Source organism: Scheffersomyces xylosifermentans (genome assembly GCF_036884685.1).
Source record: "Scheffersomyces xylosifermentans strain CBS 12540 chromosome Unknown RJT20scaffold_2, whole genome shotgun sequence".
In the NCBI taxonomy this organism is placed as follows: domain Eukaryota; kingdom Fungi; phylum Ascomycota; class Pichiomycetes; order Serinales; family Debaryomycetaceae; genus Scheffersomyces; species Scheffersomyces xylosifermentans.
The window spans coordinates 2,722,228-2,736,703 of NW_027042940.1; the positions used below are offsets into that span (position 1 = coordinate 2,722,228).

The 14,476-nt window shown below is 40.7% G+C and overlaps 3 protein-coding genes across 3 annotated transcripts; 2 read left to right on the forward strand and 1 right to left on the reverse strand. All coding sequences in view use genetic code 12, as the record gives it.

Annotated features, from left to right (window-relative positions):
* Nucleotides 1–857: 857 nt before the first annotated feature.
* On the reverse strand, nt 858–3,072 carry RJT20DRAFT_32073 (uncharacterized protein). Its single transcript, XM_064919705.1, has one exon. The coding sequence runs from the start codon at nt 2,918–2,920 to the stop codon at nt 1,067–1,069; it is 1,854 nt and encodes a 617-aa protein (XP_064776539.1). The 5' UTR covers nt 2,921–3,072; the 3' UTR covers nt 858–1,066.
* A 6,192-nt stretch (nt 3,073–9,264) lies between these two features.
* RJT20DRAFT_91759 (MFS transporter) lies at nt 9,265–11,067 on the forward strand (the record flags this gene model as incomplete). Its single annotated transcript, XM_064921394.1, has 1 exon — nt 9,265–11,067. The coding sequence occupies one exon, from the start codon at nt 9,265–9,267 to the stop codon at nt 11,065–11,067; it is 1,803 nt and encodes a 600-aa protein (XP_064776540.1).
* An 851-nt stretch (nt 11,068–11,918) lies between these two features.
* Nucleotides 11,919–13,714, forward strand: RJT20DRAFT_32117 (uncharacterized protein). The gene has a single exon (XM_064919706.1). The coding sequence runs from the start codon at nt 12,134–12,136 to the stop codon at nt 13,337–13,339; it is 1,206 nt and encodes a 401-aa protein (XP_064776541.1). The 5' UTR covers nt 11,919–12,133; the 3' UTR covers nt 13,340–13,714.
* Nucleotides 13,715–14,476: the final 762 nt, after the last annotated feature.

The window sequence follows — 14,476 nt, forward strand, 5'->3', positions numbered from 1 at the left end:
TGATGCTTTGATTCCATGGTAACTGAAAGATCAGCAAAATAGCTAAAGGTGCAACGGCTATCTCGATCACTTAAAGCCCTCATCACCTCGTAGTTATCCATGCTAATGAGCAGTCGATGAGCTAGCGCCAAGGAGATAACCATTAACCGGAATAATGGTATGGAAAAATGAGTCAAAATACAGGGGTCATCTCACCAATAGCTGACAAGTAATCGCAAGGCCACTGACGTACGTGGTCAGTATATCGTTCCTATTTCATCGAAGATACAGCTATGTGAAAAATAATCTGAGAGAACACAAATTGTGCATAATACATCTTGCCCTAAAAAGTTTATTTCTGCACCCTGGGGATGCCGCGTCCAGTCCTCCCCTAGATCCTTTCGTAAGTCGACGTATCTTACTTAAAACAGGCACCACAAAGTGACATGAAGGTCGATTGTGGATTGCTGATAACGAAACGCCGTGTGCGTTGTTTCCGCACTGATTCAACATAGACGAAATGGCATGCCATAGTATCTAATAATACCCTGAAACATTCAAGTATAGGCTCCACTAGTTGCCGTTTACATGTCATGTCTATTCCATTATGGAATTGGATATACATACAGCTTTTGTAAGTGCTTACATTATTATTTGGAACCAACATCATCACCTCCAATATTATCTAGGCCGGAATAATACTCGTACGGAAAAGTTGATGCTTGCGAATGGAAGCTTGGATAAGATCGGCGGTAGCAGATTAGTCTTCCACAAGTTTATGTCTTGATTAATAAACTCATACCATATTCCTCCACTACAAGTGACTAAGAGTTACGATAAAGACTTACATTCTTCATAGATACATATATTTTAATGACCATTGTTTGTTCCTTGTTGTGTTTTTGGCACAAGGTGCTTCAAGCTTCAACAGGTCTGCATTCCTTTCCTTATCCGTACTCTGACAATGACCATAAAATAATCCTATTGCATTTGTGTTGACGGTCTCGGAATGAGATAAAATCTGACTTTTCTATTCCGTATTCCGTACGTCAACATGGTCAGGAGTAATATTTAGTTGCACGACCCCTTAATAGTCTAGAACATCTTCAAAGAAATGGGTTCCATTCAACTCTCTGTCTAAGTTATAGCTAATTCCGTTCAATACCAACTTATTGATATTCAACTTCAAGTCCTCACTATCACCTCCATCTCTGAAATCGGTTCCCAACTCAAATGCCTCGGCATCTCCTCTGTTCAAGTTAATCAACTTCAAAACCAAATCATCTAAATAATGAGAGATGCTCAATGGAATATTCCTATTGTAGACTGCTGCATTATATTTGCAATGAGCAAGGGTCTCCGAAATGTTTAATGCTGCCTCTTCTTCAACTTCTTCATCGAATTCTCCCTGGTCAATGATTTGAACATCGTAACATCTGAAGGGGATACTTAATGCACTGTCATGAAAGTTCCATAAACGATTGCTTAAGGGGTAGTGCAAGTATGACAACCCAGTTAAGAGGTCATGGTTGTTGAATCTTGAATTTAGAAACTCTCCGATAGTGAACATAATCAACGACGAATTCAAATCTTTGTACGATTTCAATTCCAGATTGTAATACTTGTGATACATCAAAAAGTCATCAAGTTTTCCCAAATAATCCTCACAGTGTGGACATTTACATCCATTCCATAACATGGTATTCATTGGTTGATCGTAGCAAGCCAATGTTTGGAACACATTAGGCAAGAACAAGTTTATCTTTGGCTGCTCTTCGTCTGTTTTACTCACCAAGAGCTTTGGAAGCAAATCACCGAACAGCTTGTATCGCCTCAAATAGTTTCCTTCAAAACCATCTGGGAAATTTGCAGTTGCTGGCAAGTTGTGCTTGATTGAGATATAATTGAGTCTTGATTTGGTAAGGGATTGCGATTGGATCTGTACTAGGTTGTCAATGAATGTGAACACATTGATGTCGAAAGCCTCATTACTCTTGTGTGTAGTGTAAATACCCAATTGAACAATCGAAAGCTTTTGAAGATGGATACAGTGCTCTAGAGGTATTAAATTAAGCAAGTCGATCACAAAATCTTGGTCCTCGTTCTCATGGCCTAGTAAGATCTCTAAATTATGTATATGAGGCCAATAAATGCACTTACTGAGCTTTGTGTTTTTAGAAAGATCCTTGCTGAAAAGTAATTTGAAAGTTGACACTTTCAATTGAATATCGTTTGCAAACAAGATGTTATCAACAAACTCCCAGTACTTTATTTCATCGTCAGGCAATATCAATGATTCTAATTCGAGAGATTTGAACTTCTGAACATTGAAATCTTTTGTTGTATCCAATGCCACCAAAAGTTCAACGCAAGAGTGTAGGTTAGCGGCTTCAAATTGGCTGGCAGAATCTATTACCACGGATCTGAGTGAGAGCTTGCTAAGGTCAATTTGAGCCCTCAATTGAGCGTCTCCTATGAAGAATTTGTTGATACTGTGGCCATCTAAATGATTTGCTAGTGCTTGAATGTTCTTCTTAATGTCGTCATGGGCATTAAATTGACCATTTTCTGAAATAATGCTTATTTCCTGAATATATTCCAATAAAGCTGGGTTAATACTAACCGACTGGTTCAATACTGCCAATCTAGCATTCACCAACTTCAATTGTGTCTCCAAAGTGTACACCTTCCCCAGCTTTGAGTTATGTCTAAATCCGTAAATGACGGTTAAGTTGCCATCCAAGAAGTCGTTATTTCTTCCCTTTGGATCGTTAGTCAATACCGGATCTGCTTGAACTACAATTCTTTTGTAGAGCTGCTGCATACATGGCTCGTAGAGCTCATAATTGGTAGTTGCCAAATTGATAAGTTCTTGTTGGGGAAGGAAGAGAATGATATTCTTTCTCACCGCTTTGGGCAAGTCTAGCAACAGAACAGGCATGGCTAAAGAGCTTTTTAGATCTTCACAATGTTCTTCGCTACCAAGTTCTCTTACTAGGCTTCGATTTGCAGCAACACAATTCTTGTTCTTGTGTCTCTAAGAACACCAAGTATATACTATGTGAGTTGCAATTCTTACTTTAACTATGGGCTGGAATTGTGCGTGTATATAGAGCCATTTATGGGGCCATGGTGGGGACAGGAGAGTTCACGTGACTTGAAATCATGGCATCGGCGATTTTTTGTTGGTATCGGCCGTTCCCGACAAAAGACATCTCGGCCATTTCGGCCGAGGATTTTTAAGTTTATGCTAACTGGCACTTAGAGACGGTGTGCCATTCTAGTCCTCGCCTACGCTGTTTCAGTTCTAGATCCAAGCTAGCCTGATCCTCATCTGGATTAATTCATATATTGTATGCCTATGTAGGCTATAGTACGTGTATGTACATTGTGGACGTTATGTACCCAACGACCAATTTCACTTATAAGGATCTCGACATACTGAAATTTCACTATTAAGGAATCGCCAGTAGTGGCCCATCGCTCTATTCCGTAGTGGTCGTCTCAACTTAGTGGTAAAAATAAAATCCTTCAACATGCACTCCACAGAATCTGTAAAACGGTTGTATATGTAGCATGCACACCATTGCACTGGAGCCACCTCGAAATCAAATGAATCGCCCTAACCTTATCTGGACTATCAAAGGACAAATGCCGTATAAATGAGCGGATCAAAGAGAGCAGATCAAGACTTCGGCAGCGATTGCTCTCCGAAGCGTTGCAGGCGTAACAGTGCAAGTTAGTTATCATTGTAGTTGATATGTGTTAAATCAATAAACTCTTTTTGGCGTCCCCTTAACCACTTAAGGATCGATGTACAGCGTTAATGTGTTGACAGTCCTTTGTTCCATATTGGGCAGGGAGCGAAGGAATCACTGTCTAGTAGCTTTACCGAAATTTTACAAACCTTAATGTTGATCGCTAAGACTTGACGATGCCTCCACTCTCTCCCTAAATTTCAAAATCGATATGAAATGCTTCCAAACGGCTCCTAATGGTGCTCTAGGGGCCACAAATAGTTGTAATTAGATACTATTTGAACCAAGCATGCAATCGCACATTTGTCCAATGTGCTTAACAAACTTTAATTTGCGGGAGGTCATCCCCCAAATTCAAAAATGCAACCTAGCTATATTATTAACAGAAGCTTGCGTTCGCTCGTAAAGGGCAAAATAGGGATCCAAAGAGGGTCTGTTTGCATCAAATCGACAGTAGTGGTTTCCAACTATTTACAATTATACTTTGTCTCGCTATTGTCGTTGCAACTCATTAACACATGCTCTTCCGAGATCAGGTACTTAATGGAATAAGCGGAATCAGAGATCTTTGTTAGACTTACAAAGAAATACAACCTGAGTCAACAATGCCGATTGTCAAGATGCAATTCTCGTCAATCCTGTAGCATGTACAGGCCAAACCCATTTTCCTTTTAATCGATGATCCTCCAGAGTGCATGACGTGAGCTCTACCGTTATTCTCTTTGCTACCGTATGAAATGCTATAATGCGAGGCGTTCCCGTGAGAACATTTATGACTTCGCACATATTACATTAACATATTATAAAACAATGTAATTGAAAAATTTTGAGACAGTAACTGAAGTTCATAAAATTTTTTCGACGAGAGATGGTAAATCATTATCTACATGATTAGATAAGATTAAAGTATTTTTTTGAGTGGCCAGTAAGAATAACCGACGGGAAAGAGCAGGAGAGACAACTATACCCTATTTCCAAGTATATTCTTGAGCAACCAGTGGGCTGGTGAATATCAAGTCGTCTATTCGGTCTGCTAACTACAACTAGGAAGAGTGAAATCGCCCCATCAATGAAGGATGAATGTACTTGGATGCGAAAAATCGCAATGCATCAAGCCCCCTACCACAATATCAACAAAATTTTCACTCCGTATCCTACTTTTGCATTATATGGGCTGCATTATATTGGCGACTCCATACCATATACTAGGGTGCTCTCCGGCTTTCCGACGCTTCATGGTTTGATCTATACATGACCCCATACATGAACAGTTAGCCAAAGTTTACCAACACATATGGATCACTCCATTTTTGTCAAACCATTCGACGAGCAATATTCTTGGTACTCCACGCCCACGGCACATGTAAATACTCATTTCTTGTAATCAATACTAGTATCCCGTGTTGCAATATACTCGTCAGCTGCATAGACTTTAGCTCATGAAACTCTAATATATGCTTTAACGGAGTTTCCCTACCCCATAGAAAGGGGCACCTACGCCCCCCCACAAGGACGGCATCGTCACCACCCCCCACCCCCCCCCCCAAAAAAAAAAAAAAATTCCTAACCCTATAAATTGCTAGCCCCCTACGATCCCATACCCCCTAGAATGCTTCAGCCCCCTACGATCTTTTAGCCCCCTACAATTTACAATTTTAGCCCCCTACAAAAATCATATGAAAAACGGTCCACTTTCGCTGCGTTCCTGCGTCAACACAAATCAGGCTCGCTTAAATTTGTAAGGTTTTATTGTTAGGCGCACGTAATTAAGGACGCCCTTTCATAGCGATGCCCGCGTAAAATTTCCTTCTTAGTTAAATTGTCGGCATAGGATTGGACTCGACAAACAAATGGGTGTTATGACATACACCATAAAAATCAGGGTATGTTTGAGCATATTAGTCGTAGAACGAGTTTTCAGGCTCTAGTTCTGGATCTTTGTAGTAGTATATTATAACTGCACTATAAGCCTCGTACTGCTAGTACATGGTACCTACTGAAAAAATTGCTACTAAGTCTATGTTTTGTTTACCATATGTCTTGATGTAAGTCACGGCCGCCCACTGATGATATCTACGGAGGCCGCCCTGACACTGCAGAGAGGATCAACAAGTTAACAGCGAATTGTAAACATGGTCTTCTATATTGTAATTCTGCCGCCGTGCCTGCAGTGTTGATCCCGAGCTATGTTACAGTGTTCTACGGATGATTCCAACTAGGAAAAGTGAATTCTATCAATGGACAAAGATTCTGAATCAGGATCAAGTTTCACTGAACTGGTGAAGGCTACGATCCAGCACATGTGTTATTACGGAGTTTTCATTGCTGCAGGCGCTGTTTGGCTTGTTTTGATAGAACCAAGTCTTTTCATGACGAGTCAGTCCATACGAGAGATGTAAACAAAAATATACGAACTCACAAGAAAGTTTGAACTCTCGTACAACTGTCAAGGTAAGTTGATAATCCAAGGGTCGCTCTTAGCTTTTATCTGCTAAGTTGAAACAAAGGTCTTGACTATAGATTATCAAACTACTCACATTAGACCTTGAATAAGGGTATTAGAGCTTACTTGCATCAACACCAACAAAGGTCACGAAGTTTAAACTCTTGAACGGGATGAGCTGATGGTGGACGGCTTCGGTGTACCGAGCTAGTTTCACGCATATGATCCCTTTTACATGTGCACATACAGCTAAATTGAGCTACATTGAGCTACATTGAGCTACATTCATTTACATAATTGAAGTACCAGATAGACGATCAGTGCTAGAGCCTCCTCTTCGCCTCCTCCACTTATATCCACTCGTAATTAAATAATTGACTGAAAAATTCACCTCAATATTCAGGAACAGGCCGTCGACGATGGGAATAGAATAGCAAAATCCTATTTGAGTGTAGATTGTGAGGCTAACAATAGACCTGGAGCAATGGTACATCGACGATGATGATCTACTCAGGCATCGACCGGAGTGTGTCAATAGCATGCAAAATGCACCTATTTCGTTGTACGGTTTTTTTCCGCATTATCATTTTAAGGCAAAGGAGGACATCTAAATAACTAAATCAAATCAAAAAAGTTAAATTAAGAAAAACAGATGGTCAATACGTTGTACGTTGCTATTTTTGAATATTTTATCAATTGTCAACATTGATTGCAGATATACAACAAGGTGCATTGCTTGGTGATGCGGTTGTGAAGAAAAGTTTTCAACCTGCTCTACATTCACATAGCCTTTTCTTATTGCATCCTCCCTTTGTAGAAGAGACTTTCCCTCTTCAGGGTGAGAATAGTTTAAGGCAGTGTTTTGACTTCCCGTCTAAACATGTGTGTAGAGATCTAAGCTTGGCTTGTGGTCTAGACTAAATCGCACTCCTGAACTCACAGTGTGAGGCAACCGTTAATCTAGGTATATGTTTCATTACTGAAAATCTGAAACACTATGCTAATACCATGGAGTAGGGGGTAAATTGACTCATCTAGGGGGCTCCCCCTGAAGACATTGGTTTTACATTACGAACTTACATTACGAACTCACGAAATGTGATGAAATGTCATTTCGCAACGAGGTTTTGCTACCATTCAAAAAGCTCTATCGTATCCTAGAAACTTTCAATATCGCACAATATACGAGAGAATCGTTCCAAACCGCACAAAAGCATAGAATACTTCTTCACCGCACCGCGGACATCTATGCAAAGAACATACCAATCGCACATAAAACATGAACAGGCTTCTACTAAAGTAGTATAAAAGTGGATAACACGTTATCACAAAAACTATCGGAGTATTCGATAGGAAGAGCTTTTAACCGGACTCAGTTGTACGTTAAATTTGTTGAGTAGAGGTGTTATGATTTACAATTCGAACCAAAATAACAAATACGTGTCGAGTCTTTGTTTCCTTGGTAAAAATTCTTATTCATTTGAAAAATTGAAATCCAGATTGAATAAGGAGTCTTCACCATCGCAGCACTAACCAGCTTCAATAACCAGTAGTTTCTTACTGCAATATTTAGACTTTGTGTGACCGTTAAAATAGAATAAGTTAAACTTTAATCTCACAACGCCTCTTCGTAAACGACGGGATTTTTTGCACCTGATGAACTGGCATAATAATTTCTAACTGATCAACCCTTTCTGATGACTGGTCTTCCTCGGCACGTGCCTCATTGTTGGGAGGATGCTAAAATCCGACCAAAGATTTTTTTTCTTGCGGCCGAAACATGGATCCGAATAGCTCCTAAGTCAGCATTAGCGCCGCATATTGCCGTATAGTGCATTATTGCCGGCGATGGTAGGAACCGATCTGAAAGTCAATCTTTTTTTAGTTCACTGGACTCTACCAAATAGAGTTTAAGAATTCTAACACAATTGGTATTACCGAGTTGCGCAATTGAGAGTACTATGACACTTGAGATGAAATATCCCACCTGAGCGCTTAAACTCCTAATTGTTTTATCTCCGTCCGTGTGGAATCATATGACCAAGTCGGTTTTACATTCCTGGTGGTTAAGGTTATTCCGTTGGTTGCATGACAGCCCAGTCTTGCATATACCTGATTTTGACCCGTGCCCCTAAGGGTCTTATCTGGCTCGGATAGTCAACAAAGATGCAAAAAAAACTGTTCCCGTCAGCTAATTTTATCCGACGATCTTCTAGAGAACACTTTTTAGTTAACTCCATAGATCCACCCGGAATCCCGTACGGAAACTAGAAATTGTCCTATCCAACTTCAATATACCCTTGAAATCCAACAACTACCCAACATCAAACCAGCCACATCGGTTGTATGCTCCTCAACTCCGATGTCTATCTAACCGAAGGTACCCACTGGATAGAAAGCAAATGTCAGCCATGCCATTATTTTTCTTGGAAGCCGCCGTGCGCGCAACAGCGACGTTCATCGCTTTAACTACTGCGTCACGGATGTAACTCCTTAGTCATCGCCATTCGACCCCATGTACCCTCGGATCTCGGTCTTTCCCTAAACAGAAAATTTTTCCTTTTTGTCCGAAAATATCCAAACGGAACAAGGCCTCAATGGCTTTTGGCACCGACTATAAAACACAACAGTTGTCCCTTTGTTGTTGGAATTCCGATCGAGGAGTTGGTTTTATCATAATATATATAGTCAATAACGAAAGGTTTCCTTTTTGCAATTGTTAGCCATTTTTTGATAGCATTCCGGAGAAGGTGTATTTGTGTATTCTCAGTACTCCCATTCTCTCATCTCAATTTGGTATATTTTTCACAACCACAGCAATTATAATAGTGATAGCCAGTTGGTAATTGGTTAATTGGTAAAGAAAAGTCAGTTCAGGAGAAAACTTCGAGCCACGATATTAGTTTGAAGAGTAGGCTGAAAGTGGAATTTTTACATTACAAGAAATCTAAACGATATTTCCGTGAAATACCCCAAAAACACCTATTTTTCACTTCGGTTATAAGGTTATACGGTTTTTCACTACCATAGAAACCATAATATCATCATCAACAAAAGATAAAAGGTCTTAAAAACACACACCAAATGACTTCTATAAACAACGAAACTCGTGCTCCCGTCAAGGAGACCAACCAGAGTCCACACAATAGCTCCCAAACCGAGTCTGGAGCTGCTAACAACAACGATACCGTCTCTTCTTCATACAACAACCAAAAAGAATACGATTCTTCAGATGATGCCGCTTCCACAGGACCAGAAGCCTTCGTAGGCGGAGATTTGGAACTCGGGGTTGACGAGGATGTCATCCCAATAGGAGGAGACGAATTGTCCCGTTACGAATCCAATACCAATGCTTCCAGAAGCTTAAGTAGAAGAATGACGAACGCCGACGAGTTGATTGAGGCTGCTAACAAGACCGATGAGCCTCTTCCAAAAATGGGTAACGACCGTCCTTATCCACCAGCATTACCAGACAGATCCCCATACGTAGTGGCATACGATGGACCTAATGATCCTATTCATCCTCATAACTTCCCTCTTTGGAAGAAGGTTGCATACTCTGCCTCCGTGGGTATGGCAGCTCTTTCTGTTTCTATGGGTTCTGCTCTTTTCGCTGAGGGATCTGCTCAGCTCGTGGAGCAATTTCATATTGGTTCTGTCACTGCCACTTTAGGTACTTCTCTTTTCGTTTTGGGATTTGCCAGTGGTCCAATCATTTATGGTCCATTGTCCGAGCTTTTCGGACGTAAAATTGTCATGATCATTTCTTCATTCGGTTATATGTGTTTCTCATTTGCTGTGGCTACTTCTAAAGATATCCAGAGCATTATGATTTGTAGGTTCTTTGCTGGTTTCGTCGGTGCTGCTCCATTAGTTGTTGCTGCTGCTGTTATGGCCGATCTATTTTCGGCTAAAGCCAGAGGTACAGCCATTGCTGTGTTTGCCATGATCTTGTTCGGTGGTCCAATGTTAGCTCCTATCATTGGTGGTTTCATAGTTAAGAATGAAAGCTTGGGATGGAGATGGACTTCATATCTCTGTGGTATCATCGGAGCCCTTTCTTTATTCATGAACTCCTTCATTTTGGAAGAGACCCACCACGCTATTATCTTGGTCAGAAAGGCTGAAATTTTGAGAAGAAGAACTGGAAACTGGGGTATCTTTGCTCCTCAAGAGGAAATCTCATTGAGTATGAAGGAAATTGTTGAAAAGAACATTACCAGACCATTAGTTATGTTATTCACAGAACCAATCTTGTTCTTGATCACCCTTTACAATGCCTTCATTTACGGTATGCTTTACTTGTTCTTGACTGCTATTCCACTTATTTTCATGGGTCAATACCATTTCGCTCAAGGTATCGCTGAATTGCCTTATCTTGCCATGTTGATCGGTACTTTCCTCGGTGGTCTCGTCATTATTTACTTTGAAAAGAGATACAATATTGCTATGGACAATAATGGAGGAAAACCGGTTCCAGAAGAGAGATTGCCTCCTATGATGATTGGCTCGTTCTTCTTTGCCGGTGGTATCTTCTGGTTAGGATGGGCAGGTGCTTACCCACAAAATGTCCACTGGATGGTTCCTACTGTCGGAGCTGGATTCGTTGGATTTGGTTTGATTTTGATTTTCTTGCCTTGTATGAACTACATTATTGATTGTTACTTGTTCTTTGCAGCTTCTGCTTTGGCTGGTAACACCTTCTTGAGATCTGCTTTCGGTGCCGTTTTCCCATTGTTTGCCAGACAGATGTTCGTCAACATGAAGATCCAATGGGCCTCAACTTTATTAGGATGTATTGCCATCATCATGATTCCTGTTCCATTCTTGTTCTACAAATTCGGACGCACTTTGAGAGATAAGTCGAAGTTCGCCTTCGTCTTGTAGATGCCTTTGGATTGAGGATTCTATCCATTCGTCATCACAACACAAAAAATATAAAGTAGCCTTGAGCTTTGCTGAGTACAAGGCAAGTCCCCTTGCATATAAAATGGCGGTATGTTTTTTGCAGCCATCATTTCAGATTCTTTTAATATCCCGAACGTTTCGATTCGTTCCAAATATCCTTCAATAATTCTAAATTAATACATATATAATTTGTTTATGCACGTTTTCATAATAGAGAAGCCTTGTATTGGGAGTCGTAGTAGTTGTGGTTGTGGTTGTCATTGTAGTTGTAGTTGTGCTTAGCAGTAAAGTAGCGTGAACAGTCCACTTATTGAATGGTAATGCTGTCACCAGTTAGACATTCTTTCAAACCTATTTATTATAGAGGTATAACAAAGGCATGTGCTTCTCGAATTCATTTTGCAGCATCTTTCATTCACTCCCATTTCGCTCCCATTACCAAAGAATAGTGAGAGAATAAGGAAAGAGCTGTAAAGCACAAGGTTACAGCAGACGAAAAATGCAAGAAATATAACAATTCCAAAGGTCAAACGTTGGCTCAGAGTGCCATGGTCCCAGAATAGTAACTAATGCCTTCTTTATAAAGTTGAGTAAAGTGGTCCATCCCATCCATCCCATTATCATCACAGGCTTCCCAAAGTTCTCATATCACTAGCACAATTACGTATACATACATATACATCAGAATTACGTACTTTTTCCCCTAATTTTCTTCCACCACCAACCCTCTCCCTTTCAAACCTCACCTCTCTCCCTACAACTCCCATTCCATCCCAACAAGTACCCCTCAAACATAAATCCATATTCAATCTCCCTCCTTTTCCCTCCTCCATTCATTTATCGTCAGACGTTTTCTTGGGGCCATTTTTATTTTCTAAGCAGACATTTTTTTGCGCTGCGAAATTCTCAAAATTTTTCAGACAGCGATTTTAAAGGGTTCCAGACGATGTTTGGTCGGAAGAAGTGGAGAGTATTGAAGTAGAAAGAGTGATACTTGAGCTGGGTCGAAGTTGGAGGGATTCTAAGAGTGCAGATATTACACGCTATGAAGTTGTTTATACGAAATTTTGCCCTTTCGGCCCATAGACTTGCGAAAAAAGCCGATCCCATGGCCGAAATCAAAAACTACTTGGGACGGCCATCTAATAACCTATCGCTGGGACTTGTGGGACTAGCCAATGTCGGCAAAAGTACGTTCTTTCAGGCTATCACTAAGTCTACGCTAGGAAATCCGGCCAATTACCCTTTTGCTACAATCGAACCCGAGAAATCGTTGGTAGTAGTACCGCTGGAGAAACTAGACCACTACCAGAAGCTCTTTGGATCGGAGAAGAAAGTTCCTTCAAACTTGACAATATGGGACATTGCTGGTTTAACAAGGAATGCCAGTAGTGGATCTGGACTTGGAAACAAGTTCTTGGCTGATATCCGCCAAGTTGATGGTATTTTTCAGGTTGTCAGAGGATTCAGAGATGATGACATTGTACATATTGAAGATAATAAAGTGGATCCCGTACGAGACTTAATGATTGTCAATGATGAATTGATATTAAAGGATTTGGAGTTTATCGAAATGGGAATCGAGAAGGTTACTAAGTTGTTCAAGCGTCCTAACGCCAACAAAGCTGAGATTGAACAAGAACTCAGTGTTCTTGAGAGAATCCAAGAGATGCTCTACGAAGGAAACAAAGTCATCAATGAGTCGTGGAACTCCGAAGAGATAGAGATCATCAATGGTTACAATCTTTTGACAGCAAAGCCTACAGTTTATTTGTTGAATGTCAATGAGCAAGACTACTTGAACCAAACAAATGAATTCTTGCCGCAAGTTGAAGAATGGATATCTCAAAACAGTCCTCAGGATCTTTTAGCTATATTCAGTGCACAGTATGAGACCCAACTTAATGAGTTAAACCAGATAGAAGGAAGTGCAATTCCACAAATAGTCGATAAAATGAGAGCTGCTTTGCATCTAGTTTCATTCTATACATGTGGACCAAAAGAAGCTCACCAATGGACTCTAAGAGAAGGAAGCACTGCGCCCGAAGCAGCAGGAGTCATACACACAGACTTGCAGAAGACATTCATAAGTGCGTTGGTATACAAATGGCTGGATTTGAAGGATGAACAGCCACCCTTCAACGAGGCACAACTCAAAAGCAGTGGTAAGCAGCACAGGCACGGTAAGAAGTATGTAGTGGAGGACGGAGACGTCATTAATGTTAAGGCAGCAGGTGGAAAGACGAGATGAATACAATTATTAGAACTCACTCCACCTTGAGGAGTCAATATCACGCAACGAGGACCGATTAAGCTCCCCAACTTCCAGTTTAATGGCGATATGATCCTAACTAGCTGATAATGAAGTGGTCGTTTTCACTAGCAAAATTCAATCGTAACGGCCTACTTCATTAACGGGGAGAATGAGGCATTAGCAAATTCAAATTGAGGCATCACTCTATTCGATTCCCAAGAGCTTTTGGCCGTCGCAATACCGACTACTCTATTCTTAGATACTTGTAAATAGACTATTATTAGATGGATATTCGTCAATATTAGATCGTTGCCAACAACTTAAAAGTCAAATACCAACGGAAGAGGAGTTTCCTTACTTGCATTAGACTTTTCCATGTGCTCTGTACAACCATGCCCTTAACCTCCTGTTTCAAATCATGTGGGTGCTAAAAAGCTTACTTGAAATAAATCGAACCCCACAGTTTCGTTAGGCGACAGAGCGTGTGACCTTTACGAGTTCTCGGGACTCCTCGTCTGTAAATGGAACGGGCGGCGGGGGTAGCTTGAAATACGATGACCTGTCGTTACTGAACTCATATAATCGTACCACTACGATAAACACAGGGAATAACGTAGACAATGATACCTACCGTCAAACAACTTCCAATGGAGAGACAGACAGAGAGACCAGAAATGGTCGCAAAAAGGGAACATTGCCTAATTAGGCAATTCCTGTTCCAGAGGTTGCATTCTCCAAAGTTAAGGATTAGATAGGAGGACTATCCATGTTTGGAGATTGATCAAGTCGGTCGTTTCTTGTTAAATGATTAAATGCCCTAAGATGGTAATGGTTGGGGAAGTACGGCTGGCCAAGAATATGAAGAATGAATTGACAATAATCGAATTTGAGTATTATTATTGCTGCGTTGACAGTGAATTTATGGTAATGAACGTGCGTGTAGTCGTAGTACTCTCTCGCTACCATCCATGTGACGTTTTCTTATCACACGACGCTAAGAAATAAGATTCAAGAGTTGGTCTTGGCCAATAGCACGGAAAACGGGTTCAGTATGCCGTGGTGAGTCAGGACAGCCAATAAAATCAAAGAAGTTAGCAAACTTTGGGACCCCCTATAACCTCTCTAGTGGAGGTG